The sequence below is a fragment of the Pleuronectes platessa genome, chromosome 3 (genome assembly GCF_947347685.1).
Source record: "Pleuronectes platessa chromosome 3, fPlePla1.1, whole genome shotgun sequence".
Lineage (NCBI taxonomy): Eukaryota > Metazoa > Chordata > Actinopteri > Pleuronectiformes > Pleuronectidae > Pleuronectes > Pleuronectes platessa.
This window is the reverse complement of record NC_070628.1, coordinates 21,247,559-21,262,512: the sequence shown is the minus strand read 5'-3', so window position 1 is coordinate 21,262,512 and position 14,954 is coordinate 21,247,559. Positions and strand designations below refer to the sequence as shown.

Genomic DNA, 14,954 nt, shown 5'->3' with positions numbered 1-14,954 from the left:
CTGTCTGTCTCTGGTAAAATATTTAAATCCATACGTTAAACGTATATCTATGTCTTAACTTTTGGTCTGAGGCTTATTTCTTGAGGCCTGGTACCTGTTACCATTCAGTCTCAATGAATCCATTAAACCTAGAACGTACAGTGGTCCATGTAGTCCTTCCAGTGAGATTACTGTAAACTTCCTGAATCCGATGCGTCCCTCTAATCCTCTGTTTGTTTATTCCCTCGAGCACACAAGTGTCCAGGCTGTGTGCCCATCTCTCTCACTCTGTTTCTCTCTCTCTCTCTTTATCCCCCTTCCTTTCCCCCCCCCTGTCCTCACTTTTCTCTCAGGCTCTCTGCGCGGGACCATCGGCCAACCTGGGAACACTCTCCTTCTACTGGCTGTTGGTGCCTCACTCCAGATGTTTTGGATCTGGGTCTTCATCCTCCAGGAGTGCCTCATCCTTTTCGCTCCCTCTGCGCGTTTGCTTCTTTCTACGAGACGTGTGAACGCTGACCTCGGTTTTGCATTTTTTATGTTTGTGTAGTCTGTGCTCCTTCCACCTCCTCATGTCTGCTGGTGGTACCTTGATGGTGTCCCACATCACGTTCTTGATTAACGTTTGTAGTCTATAATTATGTAGTCTTGTTTGATCCTACAGTAATTCTACTATGGGCATTTATTTCTTTATTTAATTGGACAGATTAAGCATGAAGAGAGAGGGGGGGAGGACGCACAGCAGTCTGCAAGCCAGAATCAATGAAAATCAATCACTGTAGAGGACTGAGGCCTCAGGTCATGGGGTGCCAGCTCTACTAGAAGAGCTATCACTCCTATAATTCTACTAGTATGCCTGTCTATCCTGAGAATATTTTCTTCCTCTGTTGCTTTGTTTCTTCCATTTTTCCCCGTTAAAGGTTCTTTTTTTTTTGTTTTCCTTGTCTGATTTGATAATCTAAGGACACTGGGTGACATAATCCTGCACAGAGCTGAAATCCCCTTGAGGCAAATATGTAATTTCTGGTATAGGGCTACATGAATAAAATTCGTTTTGGTAATGCCGTCATCAGTTTTTAGGTCATGTAGTGGTAATAAATGCTGATGTGTGATGTGTCCAATGTGCCATGTTTGCAGAAGATAGACACTTTGCTATGTGAAGAGAGAGAGATGTTTTAAATTAAGAATGTGTGGATAAGAATTTTTCTTGTGAAATTAGACCCAGTCAGTGGCGCTTTCCTCAAAAACAAAATGTCAGTGTGCTCTGTGGTTCAGTTTATGACAGATAGTCAATATCAGACAAGTACATACCCCTCGCTCTGATTTGGCATTTGGACATTGGACAATATCCTGTGCCGACAAAATCCGATTCAGTAAAAAGAAAATAAATCCTGAGATAAAACTTTCAGAATCACCAACTGCAAAAGACTCTGATTCAAACGGTCGGAAAGCAATATATTTCATAGTTAAATTGTTTGATTGCTGCTACAGAGATTATATGAAGTTCAGAAAATAGCCCAGGTCACTTTGATAGGGAGAGGGACTCACATATTTTACTTAGAGATAAAAGTAATAACAATACACAATTTAAAATATTAATTAAAATAAATTTGAGTATTATCAGCATCACATTCCTATGGATGATGTACAATCTTATTTTACAGTTAATACATGCACTTAATCTTTGTAGGCGTGCATAGTGATTCATATGTTGATCACACATTGTATTTTTGTATCTTAATGTGCAATTATTAATAGACTTGAGTTGACACCTCAAAATTGGGGCAGTACTTAAAACAAGTCTTCTATCCTTTTTATTATATCCTCACATGAAGAGACTGAAGATCCCTCGTTAGTGCCTGCGTCATCATGAAGGAGTACAACTCTCTCTCTCTCTCTCTCTCTCTCTCTCTCTCTCTCTCTCTCTCTCTCTCTCTCTCTCTCTCTCTCTCTCTCTCTCTCTCTCTCTCACACACACACATCATACCAAAGAAGCAGCAGGTCTGTGTGGGCAGTAGAAAGTTGAAGGAGCGTGTGGAGCAGCTCCGGAGACAATCTGCTCAGCACCACGGACAGCGAACGATTGGAAGCTCGGCACAAGCTATTTATTGATTTCGGAGAATGAGCGAAACAATCCGATGATTGAATCTTTGGTTTGGGGGGATCCACGTTTTTTAATTTGTTCACACAGACTTGGACTTCTTCACTGCCTCCCAAAGTAAGCCAGCTCGCAATCTCTGAACGTAGCATTAGTGTTGTGAATACGCGATTTGAGGATGTTTACAGTGGAAGTGCATGACATTAAATCCTAATGCGTTACAGGACATATCCATAACTCAGATACTGTAACAGAGCGTGCGTAAAAGCTCTGGCATAATTCCAATCAATGCCACTGTACTGCGGATGAATTGTGTGCGCTGGCAGGGTAAATTGGATTAAGACAATATTTTAGGGCTATTTAAAACCCAGCGACCCACACAGGAGAAAGTTCGTGATTCGTGGCTCAGCCAGTTTCCGTGCGTAATTACCGACTCCTTGTGAAAACTCCTTCGTTAGAATGTAGGACGGCAAAACTCTCTCTTTGGCACGTGAAGCGAATGAGGCGACAGCTGTGTGAAGTGCCCATCTTCTTAACCATGGTCAAAGCGCAAACTTTCATCCTATGAGTCACTTTCACGCACACACAATTGAGACAATCTGTAAATCAGATTGGAGGATTTCTCTGGTGTGAGGATTGGTCACTCATCACCTCCTAATCTGCTCCAATGTAAATCTTGGAAACTTACAGGGTAGAGGTGAATACGTTATTTCGAAAGCCGTGACAACAGAGAGGAACAAATCTACATCTCGTCTTTGTGGAAGCATTTTCCCACTTTTTATTTCTGAAAACAACAATGGAGACCAACTGGCCTCCCCTGCCACCAGACATCAACTCCTCTGCTGCGCCAAGCCCCTTCCTCTTTTCTTACCCGCGCCTCTTCAACATCTCCTCCAACCTGTCCACCCAGAGCGTCCCCTTCCAGGGCAGCAGCACTCTGGTGACTGCGGTCATCTCCCTCACCGTCTTCATGGTGGGTCTGACCGGCAACACTCTGGCCATCTACGTGGTGCTGCGCTATGCCAAGATGAAGACGGTCACCAACATCTACATCCTGAACTTGGCTGTGGCCGACGAGCTCTACATCCTCGGGCTCCCCTTCCTCACCACGCAGAATGTGCTCTCCTATTGGCCCTTTGGCTCGTTCCTGTGCCGGGTGGTCATGACCGCGGACTCCATGAACCAGTTCACGTCTATTTTCTGTCTGACGGTCATGTCCATTGATCGCTACCTGGCTGTGGTTCATCCGATCCGCAGCACCAAGTGGAGACATCCCCGCGTGGCCAAGGCGGTGAGCGCCGCTGTGTGGGCCGTGTCCTTTGTGGTGGTCCTGCCGGTGGTCATCTTCTCTGATGTCCAGGTATAAAGACCATGTTTAACTTTGTGCCAGTCCAAACTTCAGGGAGTTGTTGTCAATCTATCTGCTGGTATTGTACTTATTCTGTGGATCAACAGTGGCCATTTGTAATTAATCTATTTTTGCAATATTCCGTTTCCACTACAATCATACATTGCAGTTCATATCCTACCTACCCTGTGCCTTTTTGACCGCATACTTGTATGTTGAGTATACTTACATGTTGTGTTACTTACATGTGGTGTACTTATATGTCTACTTACACCGTGGATCAGAGATTAACAGCATTTCAATCCCAGCTATGTCCTGTACATATGGCAGAATTGACGTTAAGGTCGACTGCTGTCAATTTTATATTATTATACTATTCAAAGAGCCAGAGTGGTGTCGGCATAGGAGCAGGTTTATTTGAATGAATTAACTGCAAATTGCCTGGATTGCTATACTACTTATCCTAAAAGCATCATTATACCTTCTGTAAATTCAACTTTTTTTACACTATAAAATTTGATAAGATTAAAACATCTTTTAAATCATATCTTGCCGAAAGCGGCAACAATGAAACATTGTGTAGCTGACATCATATGGGTAACACAAAACGTGTAACATTTGACATTTTGTGAAATACACTTATTTGTTTTCTCATACATAATTGTAAAAGAAAATCCACCGCCCAAGTTTGTTTGCTTAATATAAAGCCCAAAGAACAAAGTTTAGAGCACAAATATAACAATATCCACTTATCAGCATCTCTAATGCTCACTAGTTAACAAATCACAATTCACATATTCATGTTGTTCAAGCACTGCAATGTAAAAATGCGGTTTTCCATTTTCGGTTGTTTGTTGGCAGAGAAATGTAAAGTTACAGGAGGGTGCTGGTCATCTCTGAGCTAGACTAATCTTGTCCTAATGGCTGTAGCCATTGTCTTTCAAAAATAATTGATGTAATGAGACTATTGGCAAAATATTGAACAATTCTTTAAAAAACATGCAGGATCTTTTTCTTCAAGACTGTTAAGCTGCTGGAGGTTATTCATTACAGAGAGCGTTTTAGTTGAAAACTGCTTTTAGCAAACAAGCATAGATGGATTGCTAGCTGCGAAATAGCCAGATATTACTCTAAAAACTTGGGGGAGATCAGAAGTGGAGCATAAAGGAAACGTTGTCCGTGTCTGCTGGATGTGTAAACAAGCGAAGTCTTACTAAGATGTTTGCAATATCAGCTTGATAATGAGATATTGTGATTTGTTTGTTGTTCTGCCCCAAGTGGCTAAAAAACTAAAAAAAACAATGACAAGAACAGACTGAAATGCTAAGCATGCCAGCTAAATAGAAGCAGCATATCATTTCAGCAGAATCTATGATATGTTAATGGAAAGAAAAGTATTTTCAGAAAGAAAACACAAAAGCTTTTGAATAGAAGACTTTTATGCAGAGAATGGAGCTAGAGTCGAAGCTGCCATTGTACAGCTGGAGGACACAGGTCTGAGAGCAACACAACTGAAAGGTTGCTTTGTGTTTAAAAGTTCCTTGTTGGTTTGGAAGTTCACACACACATTCTCCCCTGGCAATCTAAAGTGCAATGTTTACCTCTGGTATTTTATTCACTGTTTGACTAAGTTGATAGCGACTGAATTTCTGTCGCTATCTGTAGGTTTCCTTTAATATTTGAATGTTACTCATCCTGTCAGGAGACATTTAACTCCTGCAACATGATCTGGCCCGAGCCGAAGGACGTGTGGTCGACAGCCTTCATTCTCTACACTGCCACTGTGGGCTTCTTTGGACCGCTGCTGATCATTTGCCTCTGCTACCTACTTATCATCATCAAGGTGAGTTAATGTGTGTGTGAGGCTGATTAAATAAAAGCTCATGTATAAATTCATACTGCAATCTGCATCCACATAATGATAACTTCCTTGATCCTCCGCATCCTCCCTTTAATTTTCCAACCTCATCATTTAAAGTCCCATTAATCCGCTTCAGAGCCATCATGGTAATCAGTCTATCTTTGGCCCAGGTGAAGTCCTCCGGGGCCCGGGCGGGCTTTACCAAGCGGCGCCGCTCGGAGCGCAAGGTGACGCGGATGGTGGTGGTGATCGTGGTGGTGTTTGTGCTTTGCTGGCTGCCGTTCTTCATCATCAACATGGTCAACCTGGTCGTCATCATCCCGGAGTCCAGCATCACCGCAGGCGTCTACTTCTTTGCGGTCATCTTGTCCTACGCCAACTCCTGCGCCAACCCGCTGCTCTACGGCTTCCTGTCAGACAATTTCAAACAGAGTTTCAGAAAGGTAGGTTCGGATGCCTTTCTAGGAAATAAAACTGGGTCCAGGGTTAGCCTTATGAGGCAAATAGTCATTCGTGAATATGAGCTTTAAGAAAAACATTTCATTGATTGGTGGATTGGGTTAGATGAGCAGACTTAAATCACCCTCATCGCTTGTCATGTGTTCATTGTTCATCTGCAGCAAAGAGCCAATCAGCTTAGTTTACTGTAAAGATTGGAGACAAGCGGAAACATCTAACCTGACTTCCTCCAAGCCACGAATGGTTCTACGAGGGTTACATGCTAGATTATTTATAACAATTATAACATTCGTTTGAAAAATGTCTACTCCTTCTTCAGAAAATATTAGAACATGGGCAAACAGTTTAGATATGTTGCTTTATTCCTTGCTTGACTGTACGAGATAATATCCAAGTAGATAATATGCATATATATTGAATGTAGTTATATTTCTGAGTTTCTGATATCTTTAAACAATATCTCTGCACTTCACAAATAAATGTTCCTTCTTCGAGTACATTGATCTCAGCATCGACTTGTAGGAGAAACAAAATATTCCCTATCTGTCAGATCTCACCTGAGAGCCGCTGATTCCTTCTAAACTCACGACTCATGTGAAAGTGTGACAATATTTCATTTCCCTGATCAGTTGATCAATAATACATCAATGAGTGGTAGTGAGTAAACATGAGCTGTATGGCACAAACCTCATTCTGAACTTATTAATGTTGAAAGGGAGGTTTGATTTCAATCGATTTGACGTGATTCTTCTCTTACAAACTTTGTCATTTTTCTGCAAGCATATAAATAAATATTATTCTATTTCTATTGAAAAATTTTAATGCATATGGCCCATCTCTTTTCAGGATTGCAAGACATACCTATCTTCATCTGGTATCACATTTAGAAAACATTATGGAAAAAGGAATAAATAGAAGAGATATGATACGATATACATTATTATTATAATTATTATTATTCTCCCTTTAGGAAAATGTATCTTGGAAACAGTGCTGCACCGAGAAATTCCTCCACAGTTAAAGTAAAAACAATAATCACACAATGAGAGGGAACTTTTATGGGCCACCTCTGAACGCCCTTGTTTTCTAGTCTGGTTGGTTTTATGATTCACTTGATCCCAGGGACAGCGGCTGTTGTTGTTTCCTTTACATTTCTGATGTAGCTGGGAAACCTTCACAGATGCTTGTCTCTGTGGCCCTGCAGGTGCTTTGTTTGAAGAGGATGAGGTGCAAGGCAAACGGCGTAGATGATGGCGACCCCAGCGCCCCTCGCACTGAGAAATCCACTGCACAAGACTGCATCCTGCTCTCTCCTCGTAACCACATCTACGAAGATGCCGAGACCTTCCAGGTATTCTTTATGTGCGTGTGTGTGTGTGTGTGTGTGTGTGTGTGTGTGTGTGTGTGTGGTAAATAATAAATAAATCATACTGCCCTGCAGCACTGAGTCAAATGGGACATACATTTGACTGATTTGTTAATATTTTGAACACAGTATCTAATATCATATCCCTTGGCCTAGACTGTACACACACACACACGCACACACACTCAAACACACACACACAAACACACCCTGCCGCTCTCTGCATCACCAGTGGGTATGATGCAACATGTTGGGTAGGATGGTAAATTAACACTGCAATGGAGGCAATGATTAGGTCTCTGCGTGTTTGTGTGTTTGTGTGTGTTTGTGTGTGTGTGTTTGAGTGATAAAGAGAGTTGCAGTGGGGGAATGAAAAAGCTTTGAGTCAGTCTTTGCAGCTCGGGGATTCACAGTGTCCCGTTAGATAACTTGCACAGGAGCAATGAGGTGCATCAGACTGACAGAGCGGCCCTGATGAGACTCTACCGAAGCTCCTTCAGCTGGATCAAGGTTATCAAGACCACAACATCTTCCATAAGTCACAAAGTATATGCGCTCAATTATTCATGTAATTGGTTATGCTCAGAAAGTAGATATAAGTCACATCTCGTCATGCAAGGAGAGGCAAATATTCTTCTAACTCAGGTATACATCTGAAACCTGTGTTTTACCAGTGTTTCTCTCACAGGGGAATAATTAAACAGAGGCTATAAGTCAAAGTGGCTTTAAGCCGTCTCAGACTCTCAGCTGAAGACTGCATTCCCTGGGTTTACCTGATTTCTAGTTTGAATTTGTATGTTTTTTTCATATTTGTGATTTTTTTTATCTGTGAAGCTCTTTGTATCTATTTTCTGTAATAATGATAGTAATTAGCAAAAAGACTTTGGTCCTGACAGATGTGGCGACATGTGTGGTTACCATGGCAACAGCAAGTATAATTAACACAGCAGGTATATAGAATTGTTCGCTTAAAAGAATCAATGAGATCAAATTGCACTGGATCTCATTCATGCTGTTCATGTGTACTCGTCAGCTGAACATATATTTTTCAGAATCATATCGTTCGCAGTCCAGAAGGGTTGAAAACCTTTGCTTTAAACAAACCATAGACTTGTGCTTGTGATGCAAAACTGAATTACTATAATCTCTACTTTTTGGTTAACTTTCTATCGCTTTTGATGCCCCCCCTCCTCTGCTTTCCATGACTCTTCATCTTCTCCTTCTCCTTCTCTGAAGATCTCTTCTCACCCTCCAGACCGGCCTGTCTCGCACACAGCAGCAGACCTGCACCGCTCCATCCCCGCCCATCAAGCTCCCCCCACTTGCCCCGGGATCGGGCCCACAACTGCTACCACAGTGACCTCCACCGCGGCCACCCCTGCTGATCCTCCCACCGTCACCGCCCTGACTGCGCCTGCATTCTCTGCCACCACAGCCACACAGCAGCAGTAGCCAGTTAACCCGGATGTCAGGTGTCCGGAGAGGAAATATGACTGTTTGCCTGGTCAGTGTCCTTCTTCAAACATATAGCCCGGTCACAACACACAACCTCAGACCTCTTTGTATATAGGCCTCTTTCTTTGTGTCTTCATATATACGGTTGTCTTTGTGTGAGAGAATGTGTGTGAATATACATTGGTGGCTGTTTTGCACGTGTGTTGTTATGTGTTTTCTCTCTGCAGAGACTGTGATGCTGGTTATTCCAGGGTTCATAGCAACATATACTGTTGCTAATGCTATTATATGATCGCGTTGTTTACTGCACAGTGGAGGCAAGATATGATCAGCCTGGCCCCTCATGCCTCAGCTGGCACATCCTCTATTAGATTTGCCTTTTGAACTGTATATATATCACAGCCGGGGACTGTGTATGTATGGACGACACATCACACTGTACTATAATTAAGCCAAATATCTTTGACAAAAGCGCTGCCATCTTCTGCTGGTGACGTCAGTTGGAGCCAAAGTCTGTGCAGTAGCAACAGTGGATTAAAGCCCTGGTATCAGAGGATCATAGTCCTGCTGACGCACCTGTGTCACACCCGTGTCATACCCGTGTCAAACTGTGTCAAACTGTCAATAATCCAATCCAATTATTCGGATACGGCTGCTACACAGTTTACTTCGGGGACTCCAGAAGTGTTTTGTGGACTCAACACTTCACTCAACCCCCCCCCCCCCCCCCCCCCCCCCCCCACCGGCATAGTGATGAGAAGATCATGAGTGAGTTTCATTTTTGGGTGAACTATCCCACGCCTAGTTTATTGTTGTAGAAAAAATTACAAAGAGGTTTTAAGAGAATCTCATTGATGGATGGATATGCTTTTACTGCCACTTATCATCTGTGCAACTAAATAAAATGCTTGAGTGACACACAGCAGCTGATTAGGTTAATGTAATGAGTGAAGGCAATGCCTGTGAAGCCTAATGGAAGATGTGCCTGCTTGAAGAAATTTAAGTAAAAAAATGCTGTTAATAGTATAAGCTTTTTTGAGTGTAAATACAGAGCCCACGCTGGATCCGTTACCACATGATAATAGTTGTTCAGATGCCTCAGTGCTGTATGTTTGTTTGAATAAAATTGTGAGATCATAAACCCAACATGTCTGCTTGCTGTTGTCGCACAAACACACCCAGACACCTAAAGATCTGCACTTTTTAGCCAGGCAATGAGGCAGACAGCACCAGCTCTGTGACCTCCGAGAGGAATACCTCCTCCCTTCTGTGGTCAGACCTGTCCCTCGTGCTCATATTTATAAAGACAACATCTGGTGTGCCAGCTGGAAGACCTGAAAACATGTCCCATGTGTGACACAGTCTACACACGGAAATCACAAACCGTGTGATTACATAACCTCACATCTCTAACTCGCGTGTCAACAGTCCTGTCATGTCTTCGTTATATGAGGCAGAAGATAGGAATTAAATTAAAGGTTCATGAGTATGGGACACAAATAATAAGAGGAAAACTATTGCATCTCACATATCTACACACACTATGGCTTATTATAGACACAAGAAAACACACCATAAACTCTCTGCCTGAAAAAAACAAATCTAAACCTACTGTATGTATTTTCTGAATTAATTTCCTCATCGGTGGGGTAATACATGAGCACCATTTTAAAAGACAGACAGCATTTCCCTAAACAACTTGAGGGAATCCGTTCACATTTGGTACAAAGATTAACCTGGACCCAAGGATTAACTGATTATATTTTTATGACCAAAAGACAAAGGTCTTTGTGTCCTTATATGAAATGTAGATGTAGATGGCAATTTACTATAACAGTATTTTTTGTCTGTGCTCTTCACACTTGCTATTGTACAAGCACCAATCAGTATTGAGCAACGCGTTCGAATGTGTTTTTTCCCAAAGTAGGAATTATTGGGAGGATATCACATCCCATTTTTGAGGGGGTCCTAAATGCATAGACTACAGCATTACGTACACGATCAATACAAAAATACTGACATTTTGCTCATCCTCTCCCATCCACACACCCAGACTTTGGCTACTGGAAAAGCAAATGAATAGACAGGTTGTTTTGAAACATTTTTAAATGTGATGTTTGCTTATGTTGTAAATCCAATCTGAATAAAAAACCTCTGCACCACCCTGATAAAGAAGAGTGTTTGTGTGTTAAATATCAAATAAGTGAAACATTTATAGATAAATAGATCTGTAAATATCAAGCATCAACCTTAAGTTATGTATAATAGCAGCTCGTAGATTCAATACAAATTACTTTAACCATAGACTGTATATAAAGATGGGCGACATCTCTCCACTTTCTCACACTGTTTAGACATGAATATGAAATGTCTCGGATACAAAGGCCACCATCTTTCACATTTGGAGGCAGTTTCTGCGCAGTAGCGATCAGGGGATGGAGTCGTGCTAACAAGGTCCTGATGATACATGCGCTTGACCAATCGTGAGTCAGTCTTAACAGTGAATCATGAGCATAGTATCAAATAAACAATTTGACTTTAGACTTAATTATGACTTTTGGACGAGTCCATGTCCCATCCGCTAACGTGGAGGCCAGATTTATGACCTACACTGCAGCCAGCCACCAGGAGCGTTGCTTCACATATTGGGGGAAGTCATGTCGTCAATCTTTATTTACAGTGTTTGGCCTTAAAGTTTGACTTTACATTAGTTAGTTACTCTTCTTTGCTTCTGACGTTATTATAGAGGTGAAAGCTACGGTGGCCCTGAAAGCTCAACGAACAGCAACTTAAGAAAACACAAGCAACTTAAGAAAACACATGCAACTTAAGAAAACACATGCAAGTTGACAAAACTCAAGCAAAGTAAGAAAACATCTTCATCAATTTCACATCACAACACAACACAACACATTACAGAAACGCGCAGAAAATAGAGAAACTTGCTGCAAATAGACAAACGCGCTGCAAGTAGAGGAGAAAACACGACGGAAGTGTTTCCAGAGGACAGGTAAAAGTGATGGACACTGCTGCCACAAAAACGTCCAATACATCATATAAATTCGGTTCCACACAGAGGTCTGCCACCTGCGGCTCTGGAGCCGAACGCGGCTCTTCAGCCCCTCTGCAGTGGCTGTACAGTACAGTGTTGTGCATATTTTTCACGAACGCTGAACTTAAGGAATCAGTTTTCATATTATTAACGTATACATTACGATGAACGTGAGTGAACGTCACGTTAATTTTTTAAATCATCATCGTATCAGGCCATCATAAAATACCATGAGCGGCCGAGTGTGTGTGTGTGTGTGTGTGTGTGTGTGTGTGTCCCGGCGCTCCGACCCCGCCCAATCGCTCGGAGACATCCACAATGATCTCTGAGCAGGAAGATGGTCCGATATAGAGACATGACGTCTTCTCCTATTAAACTGAATAAACAGAGCTAACAAGCCCCTGTTTGTGAGGCAATGTATTGTCCATAGTGTGCCGGGGTAGGAAACCTTTACTATCAAATGAGCGAGTGGGCGGGGTCGGAGCCCCGGGACCGGAGTGTTCGCCACACACACAGACACACACACACACACACACACTCGCCCGCTCCTGGTACTTCATGATGGCCTGATAGGATGATTATTTAAAAAATGAACGTGACGTTCACTCACGTTCATCGTTATGTTCACGTTAATAATATGAAAACTGATTCTTTAAGTTCAGCGTTCGCGATAAATATGCACAACACTGTACAGGGAGCCACTGCAGAGGGGCTGAAGAGCCGCGTTCGGCTTCAGAGCCACGGGTGGCAGACTCCTGTGTGGAACCAAATTTGTATGGTGTATTGGACGTTTTTGTGTCTCCTGTGGCAGCAGTGTCCATCACTTTTAGCTGTCCTCTGGAAACACTTCCGTTGTGTTTTCTCCTCTATTTGTACCGCGTTTGTCTATATGCAGCGCGTTTGTCTATTTGCTGCGCGTTTCTGTAATGTGTTGTGTTGTGATATTGATGAAGATGTTTTTCTTACTTTGCTTGTGTTTTGTCAACTTGCATGTGTTTTCTTAAGTTGCTGTTCGTTGAGCTCTCAGGGCCACCGTAGTACGCAGATCCAAATTACACAAAGTCTAGAAGTTGTGATGTTAAAATGTGTTTGGCTGTAAGTGTGTCTTCACCAGCCACACACTGTGTTGTCAGATTAAGCTCTGGGTTCAAGCAGCTGTGTGATTGTCAGGAATCAGGTAATAGAGGTTACTTCCTCTCACATCACAACAGGGAGAAAGCATCCGACAGCTGCTCCTCAGCTTGAGAGCTTGCCTCACTGCTTTCATTTCAAGTAGTGGGACGAGCCTAATGTTATATAACTGACTAACTAGTAAAATGTCTTACTCCTCCGTTTTAGAACCTGATGAACTCTTGCTACAAGTTGAAACATGGTGTTAAACTTTTGATTTAAAGTGAGTTCAGAAAGAGAAAAAGAGAGAAAACTTTTTCCTTTTGTCCATAAATTGTCAACAAAGACACAGAAAATAAATGCAGTACTGTGTCATGTTTGTTGACCACTTATCCTTAATTCTCTGACATGTTGCTCCCAGTCCTCCCACCTTGCACAGTACAACATAAGAAGAATCAGACCATACTTGACTCACTATGTCACCCAGCTCTTGGTACAGGCCATGATTATCTCCCTTTATCCTGAATGAAAAGTTTTCAGATGATCCAGAACGCCACATCACTTCTGGTCCCAAATCAGCCTAAAAGAGCTCATGTCAGTTTGCTGCTCATCGACCTCCGCTGACCGCCCAAGTCAAATCTAAGATGCTATTGTCCAATGTGCAACTTCTGGTTCTAGCACTTGAACTAAATCGCACGAGGCATATTATCCTTCTCGGCCACTTAATTCCTCCAAGGATCATCGTCTGATATTAAGGCCCATGTCCCTGATGCTGGAGCTTGAAGACAGATTTATTGTAAGAGCACCTCCTCTCTTAATACCCCTATCACCTGTAACATGTCCCTTTAGTGTTTTTGCGCAATATGGCGATGTTCGTATCCCTTTTATTTTATATTTACTCTATATTTCGGGAGAGTGGCAGAAAGTAGGGACGTGTCCTCCCTAGTTGCAAAATACAATTTCACCAATTTCAATATTTCATTAAAAAGATTCTCAACTAAAGGCATACTGCTAACATTTGCGCATATCACATCTTTCTTTTAGTAAATGGATTTTGCTCAAGTGAAGTTCGGCACCAGGAACCAGTCCCTGTAGCAACTGGGAAAAGGTCAAAGTCATCAACCGGTTACCAAAAACATCCTCTAAAGGTCAAGAGTGAATTTCCATGAAGGGTCTTAGTACTGTGTTGATTGTCATGTGTTGCACCACCATCTTTTAATTATTGAACCCAGGGGAAGAGAGGAATGGCAGAAATCATGTTCTTATTCTGTCATTATCTGACTCTGTGTGCCCTTGTGAGATTCTCCCAGAATGTCTTCAGAGACGGCCAATCTCTGTAATGACCACAGACTGGATGTCAGCTCCCTCATCACTTATGTAGCCTCTCAAACACTAACACAGGCCCATGTACACTCGCTTAATAGCATCATAGAATAAATTATACATTACTATATATATAGAACACGGTCGCACACTTTATCATGGATCCATGTTGGAGGAGATCTTTGTCTAAAGTGTTTCTTGCTGGCAACAGCACAGTGAAAACGTGTCTAAATAAAACCTCATTCATCAACACAATGAACACTTCATAGGAGATTTAAACTCTATTCTTTTTTTGTTTCAGAGCCTCATTCTATTCCCGCATCATTAAACACTCAGTCCCCACCTTCAAAAAACACATAGCAGAGCGATTCTAATAATATTCACCTCTTAATTTGTGATTCATAATTACAAACTGATCATCACTGAAATGTTAACTTCTCACCATCAATTTGATGTCCCTTTTTCTTCTCCGTGAGATTATTATAGACTTAAGATGTGCCTCTCAAAGGGCCATCTGAACTTGTTATGTGCTCCCTCGCAGAAAGCTTTCTCTCTGCATTGTAGGAGGTAAAGTTAATCACCTGGGGTTTGACTGTCACTCAGGATATCGTTCTTCAGACTCACTGCTTGACTGACTGTTTGCTTCACAGAAAAGAATCTCAATGAATCCCTACATGATGCTGTTGTGAGCACATCTGTGCAGAGGATCTCCGGCTGTGTTGTGCATGTGTGAACTGAAAACTGCGGGTAAACACTGCAGCCAATTCTCCTGATACTGCCCGCATGTCATATCAGAAAATGACCACGGAGTCGCCACTCGTCTTTTCTTAGATTTATCAAGCTTGTTCTTGTTTAATGGTGTAAGATCACACCGGGACCATTAGGGGATGTCCTAATGGCCAT

The 14,954-nt window shown here is 42.1% G+C and overlaps 1 protein-coding gene across 1 annotated transcript; it reads left to right on the top strand.

Annotated features, from left to right (window-relative positions):
• Positions 1-2,873: 2,873 nt before the first annotated feature.
• LOC128436911 (somatostatin-like receptor F_48D10.1) lies at positions 2,874-8,563 on the top strand. The gene is made up of 5 exons (XM_053418833.1): positions 2,874-3,437; positions 5,128-5,268; positions 5,457-5,729; positions 6,950-7,096; positions 8,348-8,563. Exons 1-5 carry the CDS (start codon positions 2,874-2,876, stop codon positions 8,561-8,563), a joined length of 1,341 nt encoding a protein of 446 aa, XP_053274808.1.
• Positions 8,564-14,954: the final 6,391 nt, after the last annotated feature.